At 43.2% G+C, this 27,295-nt stretch overlaps 1 protein-coding gene across 1 annotated transcript; it reads left to right on the plus strand.

Moving 5' to 3' along the window:
- Chmp4c (charged multivesicular body protein 4C) lies at positions 1 to 27,295 on the plus strand. Its single transcript, XM_032898658.1, has 5 exons — positions 1 to 308; positions 21,556 to 21,733; positions 23,607 to 23,721; positions 26,104 to 26,257; positions 26,463 to 27,295. Exons 1-5 carry the CDS (start codon positions 119 to 121, stop codon positions 26,522 to 26,524), a joined length of 699 nt encoding a protein of 232 aa, XP_032754549.1. The 5' UTR covers positions 1 to 118; the 3' UTR covers positions 26,525 to 27,295.

Consider the following 27,295-nt stretch of genomic DNA (forward strand, 5'->3'; position numbering starts at 1 on the left):
GCCCGGGAGTGGGTGTCACCTGCCGAAACAACTTGTTGATTCCCAGGAGCGTTGTTGGCTCTGAGTGTGGCTCACCTGTCTCGGGAGCGCTGGGACGCTCGCCCACCACTGCTCAGCCATGAGCAAGTTGGGCAAGTTCTTCAAAGGGTCTCGCTCCTCTCGGGCCCGCGCGGCTCCCAGCGCTCAGGAGGCCCTGGCTCGACTCCGGGAGACCGAGGAGATGCTGGCCAAGAAGCAGGAGTACCTGGAGAACCGAATCCAAAGGGAGCTTGCCCTAGCCAAGAAGCACGGCTCCCAGAACAAGCGAGGTAAGCTGCGCCCCAGGCCAAGCGGCTCTCACCCACCCCCCAGCCCTTCCCTGGGGACAATCTTCATCTAGGAGTCTGAGTCCCTCCAGGCCAGCTGGCTTGCCTCTCTAGGAACCGATCTGACCCCAGGGCCTGGTGATTGAAATGAGCTGAGCTAGGCACTTGCCAGGTTGGCAGTATGTTTAGCACCAAAAGCTCTAAGTAAATCGTGATGAGCAACATTTGTACGTAATATTTAAATGACCCAAGTCAATCCGTAATGAGCCTGGAATCAAAACTTTAAAGGCAAGATGCATATTACTGACCACTTTTCTCTTGTCTTGAACTCATGCCTTAGATTTTAATGGTACTTCTTGGTTAAAGCTCTTTTTTTATGTGATATTTTGCTCACCCATTTTGCGTATTATTTTTGAGTTTTAAGAATATTGCATTCAAAGGAAGCTTAACTTGCGAGTACGGTTTCTGGCACCCATTGGGCTTCACCCTTGGCTCACCACTTCCTAGCCCAGCTCTGCTGACTCCATTACATGCCAATTTTCTCCCGTATGTTTGCCCGAGTCACACATACAGTTCATGTGTAAATAAATCTCCAGGGAAGCGTGTTCTATGATGTTCTGGTTTATCTTGTTCCTCTGCTCTTGAAAGCTTCAGTAGCCTTTTGTGCAGTTGCAATCTAGAAAAACAGAATCAAGAGATTAAATATTAAGTTTCCTATCTGGCTTTTAGTACACACAAAGGACTTTGAGTCAGAAATGACTCTTGGTGAAGCCTGTCACACCTTGAACCTTTTGCTCTTTGTCAGAGTTCATTGGTTTGCTCGGCATAGTGCTCTCTCTGTAAGGCTAGGCCTCAACAGTGCACATCGGTTCTGTGTGCATGCAAACCCAGGAAGGAGATGAGTGGTTAGCTCTTAATACCAGGGCAGTGGAGGACACCTCCCACCCCACCCCCCACCCCAGACACACACACTGGAAGTGGCAATGGCTTTGTTTACTGACGAACTCTGAATATTTGTGACCCTATGTCAGGCTTCTTTACCATAAATGGTTTGTGGAAGGAACATTTTGCCTCCTCGTGCCCATCCTCCTTTTCCCCCATCTCTTCTTTTCATCTTTCATGGTCTTGTGTCTACCGAGGGCAGAACCCAGTGCCCCATGCATGCCAGGCAAATGCCACACCCTCAGTCCATGTTAGTCACACTGAAGCCCTGGGAGAATTAGCTCATCCCAATGTCACTCTTATTCAACCTGGGAAAGCAGTGATGTCTCAGGCAGGTGACCTTGGCTCTGCATCTTCTTATAAAAGTGGGCTGGATATATAGGCTCTTGTTACCACGACGAAAAGGCCAAGTTTCATTCTTCTCTGCTATTGCCTGTGACTTTAGCCACAGTACAGCGTGGCTTAGAGTTAAGGACTGGTTTCTATTTTTATTCCATGTTGAAAATATTTTGGGAACTTATTCCGTGACATTTTCTAAACCGAGACCATGCCATTACAGCTGGCTAAAAAGGCAGTGTCCATGCTGTGACTCCACTCTTCCTCGTCAGCCAGCCGTGTGCTCTGAAGGCTTGCTGGGTGTCACAGCTCGGACTCCCCGGTCACAGTTTGGGACTGTGTGTTCCTTTGCTTCCAGTGGTAACTGGGTAAATGTCTATTTAGTAATGTGAGAATGTGAACGTCTATTTCTAGGAATTTGTAAAAATGTAGATTTGCTTTCAGAGAATGAAATGTAACACAGTATGGGTTCTATAGGTTTCCAGTGGTGGTGCCCTAAGGTGTAGCATGAGCTTACATGATAAACAAGGACAAAACATTTGAAGAGAATGCTGAGTATCAACCCAGCTTCCTTAAGTTGGGGAAGTTACACGTGCACTGTGAGCAAGCAGTAATTGGGGCAAAAATTGATTCATCATCACTTAGATATGTGAGATCAATGTTGTTAGCCCAGGCCTGGGCTCCAGTGGCCCTGGGAATAAGCAGAGGCTGGCTTGCATGAGACCATCTCTAACATAAGCTATGGAATGAATTCAGTCACAGGCCAAGCATTAGAAGCCCCATCAATAGCAATGTGTCTCCCAAATAAACCAGATAACTCCATAGACAAAGCCATTCCCTTCCAGTAGCTGCTAAGGATACTTTCAGATATATAGGAAAATCAGTCCCCAAGTTCTGACCCTGTGCTACAGAATGACACTGCTAGATTAGCTGTAATTTTCTCTGTAATCTCAGAGACACAATGTATCCTCAGTCGGAGCCTAACTTCCATAGATGGCCATCTAATGTGTCAAGCATCCTAGCTGAATGGCCAGTAGTATCATACCAGAGACCACAAGTTCTTCAGTGATGAATGTCTCCACAACAGAAACATAGACAGCATTTTGAATACCCAAAGGGAATTTTACTAGTGAAATGGGTAACTTTTATTTTTTATTTATCTTTTCTTTTTTTTAAAAAAGACCTAGAATTCGCTGACAGTGAAGATAATAAATAAAACAGGGTGGACTGCTCCGGAACCCACATGCTGAACTACAATGCCAAATAGTTTGTGTCATAAGAACTATATGAACTTCCTTAAGAAACTAATTCAGGATGCTAATAAGGTCCCATGAGGCGCTCCTGAAATGTTTCTTCTGGCATGGGAAGTAGATATTTCTCACTCAGGTTTCCAAATGGCAACAGAAAGAAAGAGAGAATAGGAAGGAAATAGTCCCTCCAGTTTACTAGCTCTTTGAATATCAAATCATAAGTTATTAACTTTAATGGATATCACTGTAGTTCATGCTGACCAGGCTGGCCTTGAACTCAAAGAGATCTGCTGCCCCTGCACTATAAGTTCTGAGATTAAAGTCATGCATCACCCCTCCTGGGTGCTATGTATGTATGTATGTATGTATATGTATGTATATGTATGTGTATATATGTATGTATATGTGTATGTATGTGTATATATGTATTTATAAATGTATATATGTATGTATATATGTATGTGTGTATATGTATGTATGTATGTGTGTATGTGTGTGTATGTATGTATGTATATATGTATGTATGTATGTGTATTGGGGGGTGGTAGTTTCAAGACAGGGTTTCTCTGTGTAACAGCCCAGGCTATCTTGGATCTTACTTTGTAGACCAGGCTGATCTTGGATTCACAGAGATCTGCCTGCCTCTGCCTCCTTTGTGCTGGGACTAAAGGTGTGTGCCACCAAGCCCAGCCCTAGTTAGTTTTTAAATAAGTGAAATGCATGTCAAAAATGGATCTCACTGGTGAAATCACAAATACTCTAAATATGCGGGTTGACTACAGTGGTTTAGGGGTACCTTTCAGTCCCCCAGGTTTGAACAGGTGAGGGAATCTTTTGGACCCATAAGTAAATATCAACCTGGTACCTGTTTGATCTCAAATCAGGAATAGTGTCTGGAAACTGATCGAGGTGGATCATGATGAATGTTCCTTCCATTGGGCATATTCCAGGGACTGAGTTAAGCTTCACTGATCTCGTAAATCAGATAAACGAGTTGCTTTGCCAACTTACTACAGAATATTTGTTTAGCAACATAGGTGCTGATCTATTTTTCCTGAAAATTGGTTGAATTATAACTAGCAGTAAGGAAATGCACAACTGTCTAACTCTGACCTCTGACCTCAAACTTCTCTAGAGATTATCATTTGCCCTGTCCCAGAAAGAGTGTGAAATACACACAACCAAACGGCCCCTGCACCTGCGGTGTCACGATGTTCCAAAGACGAAATAGCTGGAACAAGATTTATAATTTAACTACAAACTTCAGGAAACCTGAGATGTTAAGGACAGTTTATTCAGATTACTACAACTCTTGCATTATACCTAGTGATCTGTTTTGGGCAAAAGAAGACTTACTGTATGTCACTTAATTCTTTCCTTACTTCTTTGCCGTGTCACCGAGAGCAGCGTATGGTCCTGCCTGTTTACTGAAGTCACCTGGACACCAGCTCTTACCCCAGAGATTCTGATCTAACTGCTTGGAACTGGACTCAAGTATTGGGTTTCCAAAAAAGGGCTTCCAGTTTGCTCTGCCCTGGGTGGGAAATCTAAGTCCATTGTAATTTTCTACTGTTAATGAGGTTGGAAATCTAGGTCTGTCCCTCTTCCCAGCTTCTGGGGTCCTTTCCCTATCCTAGGACCCACGGGCAATGAATATTAGTATGCCTCTTTGAGACAGGGTAGGCACCCTAACTCTTGATGCCCCAGGCAGGTGGCTTCAGAAACTGACTTGTGTGGTATCTTAGCACACTGGCCAGTGCTGACACGTTGGCTTGGCCCCACCCTGTAGAGGTGTCTGTTTTTATTTCTTCTTGAGGTGTTTTTTTATGCTATCCCAGATGATGGCTGGGATGAAATATTGCGGTTTAATTGTAATAATTTGACACAGAGGACTGGGTGCTGTCATTCGGAGACTGGGCCTTAGAGCGGTCAGCCCTGCTTTGATTTGTAGTCCTTCCTCTAACTGTGCCGTTCTGTTGTTCTCAGACCAGTCAGTTGGCCGGTCTAGTCACTTCTCATATGGCACTGACAGCATAGATCCTCGAGCTGTGTGGATAAGGGACATCACGGTGAAGGGCATTCAGTGGACTGTAAACATCAGCCCCACGTCTGTAACAATTTTCTTCAAGTTGAAATTAGCTCAGATTTTTCTTCCAGAACAGCATTAAATAAATCTCCATCTCCTTTCATATATTTGAGGACAGCAATCACTTCTCCAAGTCCCCTTTTCCTCAACTTCCCTGATTCCATTGCCTTGAAGACTCTTCTTGTGCTAAGGCTGGCTTACTATGCTGGACCTAGAGAAAGGCTGGTGAAATGCCTGGGCTGCGAATCACACCCGTGGGCCAGGAACTCCAAGTGAGAGGGTTTGGATCCAGTCAGGGATTATCTGTAGGCCGTAGGCATTGACCGTATTGATAAAAAAAGTCAGGGTAAGCAGATTTGGGGGGAAAATCTCTCTCTGTCTCTGTCTCTCTGTCTCTCTCTGTCTCTCTGTCTGTCTCTCTCTGTCTGTCTCTCTATCTATCTCCCTTCCCCCCCTCTCTCTCTCTCTCTCTCTCTCTCTCTCTCTCTCTCTCTCTCTCTCTCTCACACACACACACACACACACACACACACAGTCACACACACAGTCACACAGTCACACATAGGATTCCAGTGAAACACAGTGCCGGAACGTCCATTTGGTCTTCTCCTCAGAGGTCTGTTTGGGAAAATGAGTTTCCAATGCAGAGTCCTCAGTTTCCCTTGGGAGCCTGGGCTGTGAATGGACAAGGTTGAATTTTGTTTTGGGATCTGGATGCAAACAGGGCATTGCCAAGGCTGTGTGTGTGAGTAGTCGAGCTGGGTGCTAACACACTGGGATCCTTTCCGTAGGGAGTGGGACTTTGTTCACAGCTTACTCTTATCTCAGTGGGAGGAGCCTTCTGTGTGGTTGATTTCACTTTTTAGTACAGTTGTCTTTAACCACTTCTTCCGCCGAAAGACTTTGGTGTAAAGAGAGCTGCTGAGGAGTCAGCTGGTTGCATGGCGAACTCGGGTAAAGTGAGACAGCATAAATTGCAGGAGCGTGGAGAAAGCCTCCTGGGAGAGGAAGCTTACCTGATGGCCTCCTTTCTGAAGACGAAGTGGGGCTCTTGGGCCATGGCATTGGGGTTTTTATGGATATTTGCTGAAGGCTCATTCCCAGGAACCCCCTGGAGATTCTAATGTAGGCGCTGCTCGGCAGACTGCACACTGAATTTGGAACATACCCAGTGGTTGTGATCCCCACTAAACTTAAGAACCTGTGGCCTGTTCCTCAGCCACTAAATTGGAGGGACTGACTACTATTGTTTCCTTCCGCTTATTTAATGCATATTAATTGTTCAAACTAAGAGGTTTCACTGTGGCATTTCTGTATACACACACATCTATATACACACATAGATACATAAAAATATACATATATACAGACATCAACTTTGATGAGTCCATCCTCTTTTGTCCTATCTTCTCCCCAGTTTCTCTCCTTCTCTTTAATGTTCTCTTTCTATGTTCAATTCAGTTGTTTTGTTTCCATATATGAATGAAAGTATGAGATAGGGTGTTTTTTTTTTTGTGTGGGTATGGCTTATTTTGCTTAACACAAAATTTTTTAGTTCAGTCCATTTGCCTGCATTCAACAAAATATCACTGTTCTGTATGCTGACAACCTATGGTGTACATATTGTTTGTATTTAGAACATTCCCCAAAGGATACATATTAAAGACTTGGTCTCCAATTTAGCAAGGTGCCATAGTGGGCTTTTCAGATTTTTCTTATCATTAGTTCTCTGCCCTTATCAGTGGATTTATCTACTGATGGGACATCGTTTGATTAGCTGTTGGAAGATGGTAGAAACTCAGTAGGTGGGGCATTGTTGAAGAGTGTGGTTCTTGGGGGTATGTACTTGGGAAGTCTGTTTGTCCCCTGTTTCTCTCCCCTCAATTCCCTGCTTATTGTTTGTCATGAAGTAATCAGATTCTTGATCACCTCCCTCCCCCCTGCCATAATGTTCAGTCTTGCTGCAGGTCCCAAATAATGGAGACTGGGGACCAGGAACAAAGTCTGAAACTAAGAGTTGATGAAACCTTGCCTCCTTTAGCCTCCTTTAGCCTGCTTTAGCCTTTAGGTGGTTTTCTGGGTGTTTCACAGTGATGGCGTGCGTGCTGACCGGCAGCATGCTTACTACGTTCGCTCCATCTGTTCATCTGTGGGTATGGCTCGGCTTGTGTGAGTGTCTGGTTCTTACGGATCCAGGGCTCTCTCAGATTATGGAAGATCAAAAGCTTTATTCCATACTCAAGGTAAAACTATCCATTATCACATATTGCTTTCTTGACCTTTGGTTATCTGATTGTTTTGTGCTACCCCCAGTATGCTAGCTCCTGGAGAAAACTGAATTGTATAGCTAGAACATTAATCAGTACCCATGTGTTACTTTATAATCAACTGTCCTCCTTTCTTCTTCAAAATAAGTTGGTGGAAAATACCCTGCCCCATGTCACCCCAGAAGTACCACTGAGATGTTCATTCTGCAGTGGGTCAAACTCAAGAATCTATACTAGCCCCACCCACTTAAACTGTCATTTAAAAACTTCTAGCTTACCCCTCTCTTGATGTCTCTCTAATCCCTGACAAGAGCTCTGTAAGACATACTTCAGCCACATGGTTAGGTATTGTGCAGCATGGAGTGAGCTAGGTTTTTTTGTTTTCTTGATTGCCCTTAAATATTTTTTTATTTGTTTTCTGGAGTAAATAGAAGGTTTCACAGGGTTGGAAGGGAGAGAATCAACTAGAGTGTGAGTTCCTACACTTACCTATCACACACACACACACACACACACACACACACACACATGCCAGAGAGAGAGAGAGAGAGAGAGAGAGAGAGAGAGAGAGAATAAGAGAGAGAATAATAAAAAAAAGTTAAAATCTTGCCTTAGGGTTTGATTGCTGTGCAGAGACACCATGACCACAGCAACTCTTATAAAGGACAGCATTTAGATGGGGGCTGGCTCACAGTTCAGAGGTTTAGTCCATTATCATCATGGCAGGAAGTACAGTGAGACACAGTGCACAGGCAGACATGGTGCTGGGGAGGTAGCCAAGAATTTTACATCTGATTGGCAGCAGCAGGAAGAGAGAGTGATGCTGGACCTGGCTTGAGCATCTGTAAACTCAAACCCCCACCCCCAACAGCACACTTCCTTCAAAAAGGCCATGCCCTCTCCAACAAAGGCATGCCCCCTAACAGTGCCATTCCCTGTGAGCCTATAGGGGACCTTTTTTAGTCAAATCACAGTTCTCATATTTGCTAACATCCCCTCTTCTTGTTTAAATCAGTATATTATGCTTCTGTTTAGTATTTCAGATTTATTCTTATTAAACAGCACCTCTAGTTATCTTAGAATTAAAAAATTAATTCTTTTTTATATGAATTATTTGGTTTAGTTGAACTTTATTAAAAAATCTACAATCAGACTTTTTGTTGTTATATAAATATTTATTCAAATACGTAAATTATTAAAATGTAATAAAGTGTTTATACAATATAAAATTAAAAATATTTTAAAATTAAAATATTAATAAGAATTTTAAATTTATTAAAATATTTATTTAAATTACATAACCATTTATTAAAAGAGGAAAGCCAATGCCCTGTGGCATGCTACCTGAGACTTCATTCCCAGGTGGCAGCTGCAGGATAGGAACATGTCTCATTTAAGATTCAGCCAAGCATTTTGATGGCCTCTTGGCAGAGCAACACTTGACAAGAGTTTTATTCATCTACTGACCTATTTTCTAATTTTTGTCATCTTACTTCTATTGCGTTTTTCTTCGGTCACATCCTACATATCTTGTAAATTATGTTTCCAAATAAAAGAACACCGTAGGACTGTTTAGTCATCGGAAGATTTCGCATGAAGGACAGGATCGAGGGGCTCAGTCGTTTCTGATTCTTCTGTGGGTTGGGCTGGAAGGCCATGGTGGCTTGTGGCTTTCCCTTGTACCAGTATGCCACCAGGAAAAGAAACCGTGAAGTCGGTTTAGCAGTTTCCAGACTTGGGAAGTCACGTTGCCCTCTAGCAATGGTGATGCCCTTTTCCAGCCTCTCAGATGCTAAGAGTGTAGACTTTTGAATCCTTCTTCAAATATGTGTGGCATGGATTTCTGTAGTTTTCTTTGATTTGTATTGCTTTGCATTTCATTGATTTATCCAACGTAAGTTAGAATCAGGAGAAAGTATATTACCCACTGTGACTGTACTGTAATAAAGGCCTTTGAGAAGCGATGGCAGAGGGAACTGTGAGACACTCATGGGTGAACTTGGTGATTCTATTGCGTTTGTTGGCATTCAGAACTGCTTGTTCCAGCCAGCTTCATATCAGAAAACTCTATTATAGTCAGTGACCTTAAAGGCAAGCTACCCAATACTTAATTTTTTGAGTTTATGATTCTTGCTTTGTCTATCGGTTTTGAAGTGGGCATAAGTGATCTATTTTGGTGTTTGTCTTAGTTACTGCTCTATTGCTGTGAAGCGACACCATGAGCACAGCACTTATAGATGTAATCATATTTTCATTTATTAATGTATTTATTCATTTCACATTCCAATACCAACCCTCTCTCCTCTCAGTCCCCCTCCTCACAGAGCTCCTTCACCCGTTCTCCCCTCCCCTTCTCTTCTGAGAAGGGAGAGGCTTCCTCTGAATATCTCCTTACCCTGGAACATCAAGTCACATTCTCTCCCACTGAGGCCAGGCAAGGTGGCCCAGTTAGGGGAACAGGATCCACAGGCAGGTAACAGATTCAGGGACAGCCCCTGCTCCAATTGTTTAGGACCCTTATGAAGATCAAGCTACACATCGCTACATATGTGTGGAAGGCCTCGGTCTACCCATGCTCACTCTTTGGTTGGTGGTTCAGTCTCTGAGAGCTACCAGAGGTCCAGGTTAGTTGGCTCTGTTGGTCTTCCTGTGGAGGCCCATATCCCTTTTGGGTCCCTCAATTCTTCTCTCAACTCTTCCACAAGACTCCCTGAGTTCCATTTAATGTTTGGCTGGGGTTCTCTGTATCTGTTTGCATTGACTGTTGGGTGGAGCCTCTCAGAAGACTGTTAGGCCAGGCTTCTGTCTGCAAGCATAACGGAAAATTGTTAATAGTGTCAGGGATTGGTTCTTGACCATGGAATGGGTCTTGGTTTGGGCCCGACATTGGTTACCCATCCTGTAGATGGAATCGTTTAATCAGGGGCTTGCTTACAGTTTCAGAGGGTGGTACAGTGAGGTACATGGTCCAGTAGCTGAGACCTTCATTCTTATCCATAGGCAAGACATAGAGAGGGCAAGACTTGGGCCTGGTGAAGGCTTTTGAAACCTCAAAGTTACTCCTAGTAAGAAACCTCCTTTAACAAGACCATACTTCCTAACCTCTTCTAAACAGTTCCAGCAACTAGGAAACCAAACATCCAAATATATGAGCCTGCGGGGCCATTTTTTCTTTCTTGTAGTCCTAAGTACATGTCAATCCATTTAAAATGGATTAGATAGATATTTCAAATAACATATAATATTGGGAATTTTTAAAAATATTCCTGAGATATTTGCCTTTGTAAAGTTAGCTGTTTCTACTCATTTAGCAGAAGATAGGTTTGAGCGCTCATTTGATTTTTGTTTTTTGTTTCTCTTTTTCTGGTTATTTTTTGGATGAAGTTCTTTCTAGCAAACCCACAATTGTTTTTAAAGTTTGAGAAAGGAGAAGAAAGGGGGAAGCAAGCATAATGTAGAAATAAGGCATTTCCACACACAGACTTTGGTTGTGTCCCTCAGACAGCGGATGTGCATAGGGAATTACTTGACAGGATCCATGTAGGATGCATTCTAAAACCATCAGGCCACTGTTTACTCTGACAGGAGCTGAGCCTCTGCACCACTGACCGTCATTCATTGCTAAGCACCTTTCCAGACATTTCTTACTTGAAGGCATTTCCATTGAGCGGCTGGGAGATAGATGGGTGCTTTAGGAAGGGGCATGTTCTTATTTCCACAGCTCTGTGAGACCTCCCTCATCTAGCCTGCTATTGACTGAAAATGCCAACATAGTTAATCACTCTCCAGGAAAGAAAACACTGAAGCAAACATTCAGGAACAGTGATCTTTAAAATTACAGGAAGGAAGAGGAAGTCAGTCTCTGTTAGAGCTGAAAATCTTACATTAGAAGCTAGAGTCTTACTGGCCACCAACAAGGCAGCATACACCAGCTGATAGGAGGCCCCCAGTACATACACAACAGAGGACCGCCTGGTCTGGACTCAGAGAAGATGCACCTAACCCATGAGAGATCTGAGCTCCCAGGGAGTGGGGAGGTCTGGTAGGGTGGGGGTGGGGACATCTTCTTGGAGAGGCTGGTAGGGTGTTGGTGGGGAGGAGTAAGGTATGGGATGAGGAACTGTCAGAGGGCAGACTGGGAGGGGGATGATGACTGGACTGTAAAAATAGATTAAAGAATAATAATAAAAAAGAAGTTAAAGTCTTGATTTAAAAATTAAAATTTAATATCTACCATGGATACAATAAAGCTTACATATATTTACCAGGCTTGAATATGAATTTAGGGTAGTAAAGTTATTATAATTATTGTAATATATTTTTGTTTTACATATATGGGTAGTTTGCTTGTGTACCACATGGTTTTTGTCTGCAGAGGCCAGAAGGTGGCATTTATATCTGGAGTTACAGTCAGTTGTGTGTCACTGTGAGTGCTGGGAGTTGAACTGTGGTCTTCTGGAAGAAGAGTCGGGTCTCCTAACCACTGAACCATCTCTGCAGCCCCTGCTGTTGACATTGTAATCAAGTACTTGATGAAGATTTTGGATTTTAAAACTCTAATTTCTCATACTTTTTACAATAGGGAACCATATTAGATATGTATAAAATAATTATATGAAACAAATTATATATTGCCAAACAAATTGTATCTGTAAGCATCTCTCTCCTGTGAAGTCGAGCACAGATGCTAATCCTGAGACCTTCTGGTAATATTCACTAGTTTCATATCCACACAATTTCCCTACATTTTAAGCCATAACTGATCCATAAAGTTGACTAATTTGTGAGGTTATAAATAACACTGGTAGCAAATAAAAAATAAACACTTCAGTTACTTATGTATTCTGCCTGGAGTCAAACAATCAATGGGCTTTTTACAAGAATATCAAGTAGATTCTAATGAATATATTTGTGTGTTGCTCTTATAACTGAGTACTTCACCTGCTTGGTAATTGACCTCTGAAGAAATTAATTATAAGGAATGAGAGCTTTAGTGGGCGTTTGAAATTTATCTTTTGTGCTTGCACTGTTGGGAACTAGAGGTCAACAGCATTTTTCTGAATCATGAACTTCCCCTCTTAGATTTATCTCCTCTAATATTCTCTCCCATGATCCTCTGGTGCTAGAACGGTCTGATCTTGAGAATGAGGGCAGAAGCTTCATTTTTATCAGAAAATAATTTCAAGTGTCTTGGTCCATTTGTGCCCCCCACCCCCTCTCCCTGAAGAAGGAATAATATACTGCTCAATCTGCCTTTCTAACTGTTTATTCTGTGTGATATTAATACACAATCTTGTGTATTTTAAAACACAAGATTTGGTTCAGAGTTAGTGGCTTGCTTACCGAATAGACCACTTCCAAGGGATGCTGTCTCCAAATACTGTTTATTTATTTTTCCAGGTTCGTTCTCTTTTCTCTACCCTCACATTACATAATCCCATCTATCACTGTTGTGGTCTAGCTGATTTTTTTTTTAGCTTGCTGTTTACACTTTTTATGACATTTACTACAGGAGAGACCTCTGAAAATATGGAGGTTATACATAGAAAACACCTGCTGTGATTTGCTGCTATTCAAGGTATATAGTTCACGGTGTCCTGTATATCCAAGCCAGAAAGTTCACATTGGTCTGCGATTTTCACTGGGTAGAAGTCAGACATTTTATTGATCTGCATGTTGAGTGTGTGCATAGGGCTTTGATGGATTCTATTGATCCGCATGTTGAATATATGCATACAGGGCTTTGGAATATTTTGTGCCTTATAGATCTCTCTTATTTTTCTCCTCTGTATCTTTTCTAACCATTAGAGAGCAAATATAATTTATTCATGTTAGTATCTGTGGGCACAGAGCACATTACATAGTAGTAATAAATGCCACCACATACTCTGTTTTTCTGTAGGGCCTTCAAAGTACTTCACAAATCCTCTCTCACTGAGCTCTACCCCATCCAAAATAAATGTGTATGGTTTATGGATTGAGGGATATGTGATTAAATGCCCGTTTCATGTCTTGTCCTCTTGAACTTGTCACCTTATTTCTTTGTCCTTTCAGGCCTAACAGTGCCAGGCCTGTGGCATATACTCAGCATGTACTTAAGAGACTGAAATGGATGAACATGGTTTTGAAAGTGTAAAAGTCCAGAGAAATTCATAATGGGAGCAAAAGTCTCAAAATTTTATATTGTTTCCTCCGCTACGTTGAGTATAACCCTTGACTTTGAACAGAACTATTTAAACTGTATTGTGTGAACTAAAGCCATCTACCACCACTAATGGAACATTTCCTAGTGGGTAATTTCTCTATGTGAAAGAACAGGACTTATACTGAAGCTCCACAATTAAGCATCATCATGAGACTTTCCAATGAAAACAGAAGATGACACAATCATGTATGGATGACATCTGTCTCTTGAGCACACTCATAACTTGGCTGAGTGTTTGGAGCTTCATTATTTAGTTCTTCTAGAGAGTTCATTGGCCACTCCTGGGCAAGAGACAGGCAGCCATATTCTTGTGTATAGTTCACAAAAAGGTTAAACTGTGCTGGCTGCATTTGTCAGCTCCTCCAAGGTTCTTATGGTCTAACAATGGCACCATTTATACACCTTGGATGGAGGGGATAGATTAACCTTTAAAGTCAAGTTGTCCTACTTATAAACAATGAAGTGGCAATTCTTTGTGCTGTCTTCAATTATGTGATATTGATGGTGGAAAGCCTTCCTTCTTTGGAGACCTGGTAGACTGGAATTATAAAGGTCTGTTTTAATTTTGGATTGTGTGGAGAATACTTACACCGGTTTGCCTTAGTGAGTGATTGAAATGTTCCAGCAGGCGTGCTGGTAGCAGTGCACTTACAGGGCTCCATTGTGCAGCTCCCGAGCTGAGGGTTTATTGTTGTTAAGGGAGGAGACGAGCCTCTGGCTGTTTCTCGCCCAGAAGAGACTACAATTGATGCCTTTGTTGTAGAAAGAATGCTGTCCAGGTCTCACCAGCCACTCAACAGCACATGCAGGAGGTTGGAAGATTGAATTATACCTTCAAAGTGAGTTAAATTACATGGTTCTGAATGTGTCCTTTGCCAAACCAAATTAATGCTTGCTTTGTAGCACCAGTTTGCCCCTGAAAAAAGGATAGCTGTTTCTCTCTCAAATCCTTCATGGACCCAACGTCAAAGCCACCGAGGCTGCATCAGTGGTACCATCGCTTCATGTCAAAGCATCTCATGGAGAGATCAAGTTCTTGGCTTTTAGGAAGTGACAGCTCTTAATCCCTAGGAGAAATGCTAAGGTGACAGGAAAAGCCACAGTGTTTTTTAAGTGTCTTGGGCGTGGGTTCAACCAGGCAGAAGCTGTTGTGTTTACTCACATGGCATTAAGAGAAACAATTCAAAGTTATATTCTGAACGCACATCTACATGCCTTGTTTCTTTGGGACACATGGCTGTGTGACCTCAGTGGATACAACCAGCTATGCTACACCTGCTAAGACAGAGCTCTACTCACATGTCACTGGGTCCTAGCTCTTCTTGGTGTTCTGAGCTGGAGGCTTGTGTCTAGTGCCATTTCTTGCCACTGTGGCACTATTGTTATTATTATCATTATTGTTGTTATTATTATTGTTATCACCACCACCATTACCACTACCATCATCACCACCATCATCACCATTATTACCACCACCGTCATCACACCACTATCACCATAACCACCAGCACCACCATCATTACCACCACCATCACCATCATCACTACCACCATCACCATCATCACCATCATCACCACCATCATCACCATCATTACCACCATCACCATCACTACCACCATCACCACCATCACCATCATCACCACCATCATCACCATCATTACCACCATCACCATCACTACCACCATCACCACCACCACCACCATCACCACCACCATCACCATCACCACCATCACCACCACCATCACCATCACCATCATCACCACCATCATCACCACCACCACACCACCACCATCACCACCACCACCACCATCACCACCACCACCACCACCACCACCACCACCACCACCATCACCACCACCACCACCACCACCACCACCACCACCATCACCACCACCACCATCACCACCACCATTATCACCATCATCGTAATGACCATTATAATCATCATATCATGTTTTTAAGCTGGACTTTTCAATGTTTTTCTCTTTGCTTCACCCATTTTCATTCCGTTTGACTTCTGAGTTTGGAACTCTGGCTTAGGTAAATTTGTAGTTTTCAGAATCAGGAATTATAGTGTGGAGCTGAGATGCCAACTCTAAAGGAATTTTTCACGTTTCTCCCAAGTGTTTTGGAAGCAAGAAGCCATCTGTTGGCTTAGGTGTTTCTGAGGTGGCTGCCTCTGTGTTGGAACGTGAAGCAGAGAGGAGTCGGGGAGCCAGCAGCCTGCATCAGTCTGGAGAGAGAGAGAGAGAGAGAGAGAGAGAGAGAGAGAGAGAGAGAGAGAGAGAGAGAGAGGGGAGAGAGAGAGAGAGAGAGAGAGAGAGAGAGAGACCTTGCCTCAACAAGATGCAAGATGAGAACTGACTCTTGAAAGCTTCGTTCTGACCTCCACATGCACACAGAGTGTGCACTTTCCAAATAAAATAAAATAATGTCTAATAAATAACACGTGCAAGGCTGGCTGTTGTAGCTCCACCTCTGGGATTCTGACTACATGTGAAGGAGGTGAGCTTTATCGTCAAAATCTTAACGTTCAGACAGCGCAGCAGACATTTTCTATACACATGAGCAAAATCTAACAGCTGGACGTGTTTCTCCATGAACTGTAGTTTACCTGAAGCCAGAGTTTGACAGACGAGTTCCAGAGCACAGTGCTCTGCCATCCTCTGGGTGTGGCTCTTCATCTTCTGGGAGAGGACATTAGCAAGAAGAGAGAAGGTCACACTGCATCGAGGTCAGAATACACCCCAGTTATTAGGTGGTTGAGGTAGGATTAAGTCATAGGCACAGATCACAAAGCTTCCCTTGTACCAAATTGTGTTTCCTGATTTTCAAGAGTAATCTGTATAATCTGTAGATTTTTTTAAATAGCAAACATGTCACAATTATTTATGGGAACTTAAGAATTTCATTAAAAAATGAAGGACACCTTTGTGACTATACATGTTGCTGAGTTTTCAATAAGAGTAGACCATGAAGCAGCCCAATAAGGCAGGTGACATATTGGCATTCTACTTCCAGAGTGTTGGGTAGATATTTGAAGTTTAGCTTCTCAGGACACTCTACTATTTGTCGTGCTTAAGGAAACATGGAGATGTTTTATTATATTGTGTTTGTGTTTGAAGTTATCCTAGAAGCAATGGGTAGTTTATTAATGGTAATTACAAACAAGATTACAAACTCATTATTGGGAATGTTATATAGTTTATTCTTTAGTTAAGGAATATATAAGGTGGTCTCATGATGTATCATTAGTCCCTGTAATTACCTAGTCTCAATGTAAATCTCTAGAATCCCAAACTGAACTTTGAAATGAGGGAATGACTTTCCCAAGAGCAGGTATTTGCCAAGGCATAGGAAACTCACATTCCAGGCTTCAGGGCCATGTTTTCCGGTACTGTGTTATTATACAGGTCCAGAAAGTTACGGCATTTTTCAATTAATACTCTTTCTTCACACCTCCTGCAAAGTTAAGAATATTGCTTTCTCTTGGTATTCTTTGACAATTAAATCAAAGAATTTAAATCTCATAAAATACTTAACCCCAGTCGGGCTGTCATAGTCACTTTTCTACTGCTGTGATGAGACGCCATGACTGAAGCAACTCTTAAGAAATTCAGCATTTGATGGGGGCTGGCTTACAGTTTCAGAGGCTTACTCCATGATGGGGAACTTAGCAGAACACAGGCAGACCTGGTACTGGAGAAGTAGCTGAGATTCTACACACCAATCCTAAGGTACCTCAAAGCCAGCCCCTAGTGACACACTTCCTCCAACAAGGCCACACCTCCTAATCCTTCTGATCCTTTCAAACAGTTCCACTCTGTGGTGACCAAGTATCCAAATATGTGAGCTTGTAGTGCCATTCTTATTCAAACCCCTGCACTGAAATATATATTCTTAGTTTTTGTTGCATATTTTGTTGATTATGTGCCAGCAGTTGGGACAGATGCTGAGGAGCTCTCATAAAGAGCTCTATTTTGGGTTGGAGAGATGGCTCAGTGGTTAAGAGCATTGACTACAGTCCTGAGTTCAGTTCCCAGCAACCACATGGTGACTCAACAACCATCTGTAATGGGATCTGATGCTCTCTTCTGGTGTGTTTGAAAATAGCAACAGTGTACTCATATACATTAAGTAAATAAATCTTTTTTTTTTTTTTAAAAAAAAAGAGCTCTATCTCTTTTCTAAGGGCTTATAACTAGGTACAGGAGAGGTGGGGTGGAACAGGCTTTGTAAATGACCACAGACCAGTGTCATAGACCAAGAGTAGTTTTGAATCCATTCACTGAGTGATAAGAAGAGGGTCATCTGACCTCTCTCACTGTGTACTGGGAGTCCCTCTCTCAGCCTGGTCATTAATGTGCTCAGTCCTACTTAAGTGCGATATTTTAACAAGGACTTCAGACCAGTTAATTAAAAAATATAGTATTATGTATTCCCTAAAGGTCAGGTTGCATAAGTAAGACCTGTTCTGTAATTAAAATGTATATGCTATTTATCAAGGGCTCCAAATGTGAAAGTTGCACCCCCAAAAGGGAAACAGATAGCAGACCCCAAGAAGACTCCATCCTCCAGCTACTGCAGCAGGTTGAGCAGTGTGCAGGGGTGCAGGGAGGAACCTTGGCATTTGCAAAGGAATTGAAAAGGTCACAAACCCAGAGGAAAGCCTGGGTGCAGGAATCTCCAGCTGTGTATTATGCCCTACCCTGGCAAGAAAGCGTGGCCCTTCCTCCATGGGAGCATGGTCTTCTCTGGGAGCTATTTTATATCATAACAACACACAGCACACTAGTCTGTAATCTTTAACTGACAAATATGAACCTGTAGAGGGCAATAAGAATTTTGAGAGACGGTAGCTAAATGAACAAAAGGTATCACAATAAGTATCGCAAAGCAAGTGATGGGCCTGGGAGAGAGAGAATGTTGGGAATAAAATATTTTAAAAATTGAAGTTACGTTTGTGTGCAGGAAGATTGAGGGGGCTGCTGCATTTGTAAGGCAAGAGAACATGCTGTCATCCGAGTCAGCAGCTAGAAGACTAGGAAACATTCTCAGAAATTAAAAAAAGGTGCGGCCCCATGTACCAACACCAGCACAGAAGGCAGAATTAGGAAGATCGGGCGTTCAGGACCAGCCTGAACCACACAAGACCCGATCTCAAAAAGCTCAAACGGCTTTTTTCTGACTTGGATCCAGCAGAAAAGGCTCCCGCCAAGAAGCACATGGAGAGAAAGAAAGGGGTGTTCTGTTATCCAGGAGGCAGTGGTGCCAGAACGCACCATGAGTGTTCATAAGCATATCCTCCAGTGGCCTTCAAGGTGTGCACCTCCCCGGCACTCAGAAATCTGCAGCGTTGCCACAAAGGGGTCTTCAGCAGTGCACATTGACCCCAGGCTCAACAGAGCTGTCAAGGCCAGAGGCATAAGGCATGTTCAATGTTGTGTCTGTGGTAATTTAATGAGGATGAGAGTTCACCAAGCACATTGTATACTTTGGTAACTCGTGTTCCGTAACCACGTTAAAAACTGCAGACGTTCATTGTGGATGAGAACTGACTGCTGAAACTAGCTTATGAAACTGAAGTGCAAGCTAATCCCACAACAAACAAAAATGATTTTTTAAAAAATCAGCAGAAGACGAAGTCAAGAAGGCATCCTAGAACTCTGTCAGAAAATACAGACATGTCGGTCAGATTTAAGGACAGAGCCAAAAAGCTGCTATTGGGACTTACAGGGATTTCACAAGAGAGAAACCAACCAACCAATGAAGGAGAGAATGTTCACTAAGGGGGCAAAGGTGTCGCTAATTAAATAAAAAGGGTTTTATTAAATTAAATTAATTAAATAAAATAAGTTAAATAGTAAGGGTTTCAGAAGAGAGTACATAGAAACAATGGAGGAGGAACAAAGAAATAATAGAAAGCCATTTTCTTTAGCTGAAGGAAGACCTGATTCTACAATACAAAAGTATCCAGCTGTCATATTGAGAATTGGTGCTGCCATATCTGCACGTCCGCACTGGATGGTCTCGAGGAACTTCCTATTCAGGAGGAAGACTGGGTGGCACAGCACTGACCCCAGTAATCTGAAGGCCAGAAGCTCCTGGTGCTACAATGAGCAGATTCATTGCAAGACCATGGGAGTGGAGCCTGCGGCTGATCTCAAAGGAGGTCATGGTAGCCCTGAGACTGAGGTCAGGCCAGCCGCTTCCTCCGTAAGGACCCCCATCACCTAGAACGCCTGTGCGACCCTGATCAGCACCAGGCCTGTGGACTGCTGCTCTGACCTGTGCGTGGTCTGCAGAGTCAGTGCATCCCCACAGCCTGTGGTGAGGGGGAGGAGGTGGATCCGTGCCTGCTAGGATGTCTGAGCACCACGCCCCAGAAACAAGAATGGATTCTGACTTTCCTGAAATCCTGGGACTGTAGAATTTGGGGCAAGATATTCATGAGTTTGAGGCCAGCCTGGGCTACTAAATGAGACTCTGTCTCATGGACAACCAAACAAGCTAACTGTGTTTGAAATAGAGATTCACATAAACACATTCAGGCAGATTATAATAAAAAGAAGGCCAAAATGCTACGTAAGCATAACGTAAAGTGGAATCTAAGACAGGAGGAATAAAATGGGACTGTGCAAAAAAAAATTCTTTTTAAATATAGATTCTCAAAAAGGTTTTGTGGCTTATTAATCTTTCACAAAAAATTTCCAGTCATTACCAATAAAGCCATTGAAAACCTCTCCTGTCTTTGGCCAGCGTGGACGCTGGCTTCTGCAGTCCTGAGAATCTTCGTTTGGATTGTATATTCCTTTCACTGTTGGCTCCACTCTTCCGTCTCATACCGTGCCACAGCTCGACACTTTGCATTGAGGATAATTTTAATTTGCACCATCTGAGGGGTCACGAAACATGCTAAAGCCACTCATCTCCCTGCTACCACAGGGCATTCTGAATTCAGAAACAAATATGGCATCCGTAGAGGGTGTGTGATCTTGTATCATCCTCTTAGATGTCTCTCGTAGATTCCATTGCCTCCTGGGGTGAGGAGTTCAGAGCAAGCGTTTGTTTTCTCTTGGGGTCCCTGGTTCAGACAGTTAGGATGGTGGGGCTCCTCAGGCAGCCCGGGGAAGGGAAAGGCCCACTCAGTCTCTAGTGAAAACTACCCAAAGCCAAGGCTGTGAGAGTCTCTGCACAATGAAAGACCACAGGAATACACACCGAATCCATTGGATCCACAAAGGCCGAATGACCACAGCGGACTTAGGCGTTTCCCCCCCCAGACATCTGCTGTGATAACTCACCCGCTTCTTTCTGAATACACAGTCCATTTCTCTTCCTTTGCCAATCTGGTTAGCTATCATTTATCTGTGTATTTATTCTTGTATTTTCCCAAGATGCCTTACCAAACTGGATGTTTTGAGCCTGTTTAGAGGGTCTCTCAGAGGGTGTCACAGTCAAAAGGATTCCTTTGAGTTTGTGGCTTTCAGGTGAGGCAGGTAAAGGGCCAGTGGTGGTGGGGGTGGGGTTTATTCAGATCTTGTTTCTCAGAAGGCAGCGCTCCGTTCTCCCACCAGAGCGGGCTCCTGAGCAGCAGCACTCCAGCCGCATTGATTTCATGGACACTCGTGTTAGACGCGACCTTAGGGCCCTCTCAGTTCGAATCAAGGTGTTCAGCTCAGAACTTTAGGTTCCAGCCCCCGGAAGCTGCCTGCCTTTAAACACATCACTTCACTTCTTTGGATCTTGGTAAATTAGCCTTTAAGAAAACAAGGGTAGATTTGACAGCCATTAAGCTCCTTTCCTCTTGTAAAGATTGGTCGTCTTTTTATTGTATGGCTTTTCTTAATATATTTCACCGATGCTTTCTCCCAAATCCAGCACTGGCACAAACATTTCTGTGGCATATTTTGTGAATATGAAAGTTGACTTCCCGTCCTCTTACTCTTGGAAGAAAGACTCTGAGGGTGTTTGAGAGAGAATAATAGCTGGTGTAGAGACCCGGCGACAGATGTCCCCCGTAAGTGTCATTTACGGGTTGTTTAACGTGTTCTTCGTCTTCAGGTTTCAGCCGTTCTGTGGCCATGCATCATGTTTGGTCTGAGCCTCTTAAGTAGGGGTAGCTCTTTCTTCTGATACAAATTTTGGTTTCTTCCTGATTTAGCTGCCTTGCAGGCACTGAAAAGAAAGAAGAGATTTGAGAAGCAGCTCACACAGATTGACGGCACCCTTTCCACCATTGAGTTCCAGCGGGAGGCGCTAGAGAACTCACACACCAACACTGAGGTCTTACGGAACATGGGCTTCGCAGCCAAGGCCATGAAAGCTGTTCATGAAAACATGTGAGTGACCCAGACTCCCCGTCCTTAAGCTGAGAAGAGTCTTGGACATGGTATGGTGATTTTGGTAGGACTGGGTCACTGCGTGATGTATTGAATGGAATGCACTCTCAGAGGCAGTTTCAAACTTACAGTGGCAAAGTTTAAAAAAAAAAGTTTTTGAAGAAGAAAAAAAAAGCATAGAATCACGCTTTCAATAATTCTCAGTTCATTTATGAAATTCAACTGCAATTCTGTAACGTTAACAATGCAAACATCAGCGAAGGTGTTAGAACTGTAGGATAGTAGTTACCAGACTTTGCTGGGTATTGGAATTATCTAAGCTGTTCAAAAACATGCAGATGCCTCGTCTTCCCGAACTAAGACAGATTTTATACCTTTTGTTTTTAACCAAGTTCTCCTGGCTGAGACTGACACTTCCTCATATTTGAAAATCACTGACAAAGTATTAATTACAGAGACCAGGGTTTATAGTTTCCTGGTTTATAGTTCCCACAGTATTCCCAGCTATAAGTTCTTGCTCACTTCCTCGGGTTGTTGTGAAATTCACTGAGATGCTAGATAGACCTGGCACAGTTCCTGCTCCAGAGAGCACTGTGTAATCAACAGTCTGAGATCCTATAAGGTGCATTCGGTCTGCATCTACACTGGGGAAGGGAAATGGGACCTGGTCCTTTTCTGATTAGGGACACTGAGAGTCTAGGAGAGCATAAGAGAGAGCAGCAAATGCTGAGGGACAGACATGGTTCCAGAGGATGGGAAGAGGCTGCAGTAGTGCCTGGGGCTGTGAAGACCTCCTCAAGAACAACTTCTTGTCTTACTAACTCATCAAGCAGCTGCCATTCTGTCACTTCAGTGGTTGTCAGTGCGTGGCTGGACCCCAGCCTCCCACAGTTGTGGTAAGCCGGGTGCTGACTGAAGTGGATTGCACAGTCTGGCTGTGTCTCCAGGTTCCTTAGAAGCATCAGACAAGAGTGTGCTTTTGTAGAAAAGTTCAGTCACGGTTCCAAACTTGGCTCATACATATCTTGTGCTCCCTTTAATAAATACATTTACTACAACGCTAATAAGGATTGAATATAAAAGGCGGCAGGCAAACGATAAAAGCATTCTTCTTGATTACTTATGAAAATGTGTTGAGGGTCTCAGTTTTCATAGTGGTGGGGGCTGAGAAACTGAAGAAATGATGCACTCCACTGGGCTCAAACTTTTAGCGCTGAGGCTATTCAATAAAGGAGGGCCCTGTTGCTTCCCTTCCAACTTATCAGCCTGGCCTGGTTTCTGAGTTGTAGGAACGGTTCAGAAACATTGTTACAAAAATAAGAACATGGAGCATGGCCCATCCCCTGAGACTAAGTTTTAAGGAACTGTCCTGAACCTGAACCTTCCTGCCTTCATTTGCGAGGTTGTGGCCTCCTGAGGTCCTGCTGGGTCAAATTCTTCCAATTTAGCCCCTCCCACACATTGCCCAGAGGGGAACACCTTCAAGGAGTGAGCATTTCAGAGCTACTGTGTCATAGAAAGTGCCAGCGTTTAGTTGCTTCAGGAATGGCTGCTAAGAGCTGCCTTGTCTTCTCTGTCTTGGCGGTCCTGGGCAAATTAAGGAGCAGAGAAGCACCGCACATATTTTACCACATGCACTCCCCAAATTGACAAATAATCAATCACACAGGTATTTTATTCTCGCATGTGATTGTACAGGATTACTAAAGTGCAAATTATTTGTTGAATTGATGGACGTTGGATAAGGAACTTCTGTTACAGCGTTGAAGTAACTGAAGAGTATATGTGAGATTAACTGGATTTCGTACGGAATTAAGTCTAAATTCATAATTGTTAGATGAAATTCTAAAACCCCAACAAAATGGCTTCCCAGGGATCTCAACAAAATCGATGACTTGATGCAAGACATCACAGAGCAGCAGGACATCGCCCAGGAAATCTCAGAAGCGTTTTCTCAAAGAGTTCAGTTTGCCGATGGCTTCGATGAGGTAGGTGTGAGGTGGGGGTGCCTCTAAAGGAACTATGGCTGTGGTGGAGGGCAGCTTGCTATCACGCAGAGAAGACGGTTTGCTCGTGGCTGGACAGAGAAATGGGATTTATTGGAAGTGAGTTTTCAAGGAGGGAAATGAGGTGTTAGTAGCTGATTTCAAGGAAAGATGACTAGTTTGGGAAACAGCTTTTTAATTAGGTTTCCAGCTATTAAGGAGAAAGAAAACAGCCTGTGATTATGTAAAGTTAGTGACTTTTAGTGGTTGGAGTATAAATGGTCCCATTATGAGGGATCGCGTGCTCTCACATCTGGCCAAACAGAGCAGACGGTGTCACTGTGTAAGCAGCAGATGGATTGTGCTCTGTGGCTGTTAAATTAGGAGTTAGGCTGCTTCTGTTCATTACTCAGTCTATAAAACAAGTAATTGTGTAATTGTGGAGTAGCATTATTTACACTCCCATTCCATTCACACTCATCAGCCCCACAGTCCAGGAAGGCTGTAGTTACACTGGTGGGGCCCACAATGAGAATTTTAGGGATTCCATTCAAGCTACTCATGCCCACGATGAGGACATGGCACATTCCCAAGGGACAGAGTAGCCCAGCTTCCTGTTTCTGGGTCATGTGGCAGAATGAGTCTAACACGTCAAGATGACATCTAACAAGTCTAAGACACCATAGGTGTCTTTGAAAATGACAGTTTGCTGCTAGTAATGTCAAAAAATGATTTGGGTCTGGGACTGGAGAGAGATTCAGAAAACTTGTTACCTTTGCAGAGAATCTGGGGTTCTGTTCCCAGCATTCAGAGTAGGTCCTCCATATTGTAAATTCTATGGGATCTGATGCCCTCTTCCAACCTCTGTTGGCACCTGGCACAAATGTTCTACTCATTCATTTATGAAGACAATACACATAAGGTATTGGCAAAATGTGGCCAATAAGTCAGTCAGTCATGCCTACTTTTGTGTAGCTCTAAGGATGATTTGTACTCTCTTGAACTATAGGAAATAAGAAAGAAGATCTGGTAATAGGGAGGTGTCTTGCCTGCAAAGCTTAAAATACCAGTCTGGACATAGAAGTGCAGGAGAGTTGTGAGTTCAAGGTCAACCTTGGGCCACATCGTGAAGTCAAAGCCGGCCTGAGATACATAGAAAGATTTCATCTCAAAACAAATTACAGCAGCAAAGCCATCAAATACAAGATGCATGCAGATGTGCATAAATTCAAGCATAGGCTCCCGTGATGTAGGGCATCCTGGTTTACCCTTGCTCTGCCCAGGAGTGAGATCTCAAAAACTCTGTTGAGTGATAGATGAGTAAGTAATTGGATGGATCCACAGTTATGATAGATCTTTTCTGATAGTTCCCTGCTGAAAGACGATACTTCCCAGCTTCCCTTGAGAACGGTGGGCAAGAATGTAACATACATGCTCTAGCCTTTTCTGTCTGTTTACACACGTGGGTGACAAAGATGCCCCCTTGCTGTGAGGCAGACCAAGCCTTCTGTCTTTCTACAGTTTCTCTCTCTGACAGCCTCTGATGTATAATAAAATGTGGTTGTAACTACTACTCACTCTGGCAGGCTGATGAATGCTGGAGGGTTTCCCAGGCTAGGTACGTGTGAGTTATCTCAGGCTAGGCAAGAGGTGACCCACATCCTTAAGGTCTCAGCTGATGTTAGCATTCCTTAGGCACAGGGTAGAAGATGCTTTCGGATTAAGCCAGACTTTGAGGAGCCGCTATAAAGAAAAAAAATACATAACACTGATCTTGAAGTTTTACTGACACAAGCACATGGGCTGGATCCAGAGTTCAGCGGTTGAGTTGCTTGTGTGGCGTGAACCACTGTGTTCCACCCCCCCAGCCCTGTGAACAAAATCACCTAAACACACAATTTATATTGACTTTGATGATTTGATAGAAGAACCGCGATGTTTATTTTTTAACTTTCTGTACGATATTATTTTTCAGTATGCCTGTTTTGTTTTGAGTAGCATTAACTCAAATATAAATATTTATTTCCTCTAATGAAAGTCTCAGAAATTCTCAACAGGAGAGGAAAAAAAAAAGTGAGCATACGGGAAACTAACAATCGCCCTGTGAATTTCCAGAACCTGAGGCGATAACACATTCAGCACCGGTTACTTCAATAGCTGTTTACCGAAGTATTATAAGATTAACTACGACAAATTTGTACAACCCAAAATATTCATTTCTAATCATTGCTCAGTGTTGCGAAAAAAGATTAGTTTTAAAATAAATATTCCGTTTCACCGGGTTCCCACATATCAATCGGGCAGCAGATGTTCTCCTTGTTATGTTTGGGGAAACCCACCTCCCGAAACATTAGCTCCGTAATTCTTTCTTTCTCCCGTGCTCAGGATGAGCTTCTGGCGGAGCTCGAGGAACTGGAGCAGGAAGAATTAAATAAGAAGATGACAAGCATGAAGCTCCCAAATGTGCCTTCCTCGTCCTTCCCAGCACAGCCCAGCAGGAAGGCCGGCGTGCCTCCCTCTGTGCACCGCTCTCGAGCAGGTCTGTTACCCACCCCACGACCTGTGTCCTCACGGGTCCCCCACGTCAGGCCTCCTGCTTTCAGTCCTTGCTTATGCGGATTTGTATAAACAAACACGTTTTCTATGTAATTCCTACCCGTTTTCTATGCTGAAAGCAGGATGACTACTCATGGCTAGCGACTGATTAAGACTAATGCTGGATTTCCTTCACTCTTATGTTCTAGCATCTTCCAGGAGGGCGGAGGAAGATGATGACTTCAAGCAGCTGGCAGCCTGGGCCACTTAAGCTACAATGGAAAAAAAAATTGACACCTAAATTATTGGACTACACATAAGACGTAAATGCTTTGCGAAGCTTAGAAATTAGCAGAGACCTGTTTTACATGGATTGTTGCCTTTTAAATAACAGTTAAGGTATAGTCAGGGTTGCAAAGGGGCCCAGTATCATTGGAGGAGAGCTTTCCAGACTGCTGGACTCACGGACCTGCTCTATTTACTACTGTGTTTCTAGTCCCGGTATATAGTTGATTTTTTTTTTGTATGTATGTATTGAAAACAACTCTTCTGACATTTAAAACACATTCCAGTTTATAAGCCTTCCTGAGGAATACCTAGGATAACTGGGGGTGCGGGGCGGGGGGATGTCTATGCAAATACAAGGCAGCTGTGTGCATCCTGGTCACCCACAGCAAAAATAAACACGCTACTAGAACAGACTTGTTCTAGTGAGTCTGTATAGTTTCAGTTGAGTTTCACAGCTGAAAATCTTCAGGGAGCTTTACTTTAATTGACGTTTAGTACGCTGATTGAGCTTTGAGGGGGGCAATGGAAGGCTCTCCCCAAATATCTGAAAGCAGTTACAGCTTCGTGTGCTGGTCAGGCGTCTCCCGGGTGTGAAACAGGAAGCAGAGTGAACACTCGTAGGCTGTTGCCAGCACTGTTCATTCTCTGCTGTTTTGTGTTCTCTTGCCCTTTCAACAAGAACAAACATTTCACAGCGTGCACTTTGTAAATATATTAAAATACTGGCAATTAAAAAATGTATCTCAAGTAAAAA

Source organism: Rattus rattus, chromosome 3 (assembly GCF_011064425.1).
Source record: "Rattus rattus isolate New Zealand chromosome 3, Rrattus_CSIRO_v1, whole genome shotgun sequence".
Taxonomy (NCBI): Eukaryota; Metazoa; Chordata; class Mammalia; order Rodentia; family Muridae; genus Rattus; species Rattus rattus.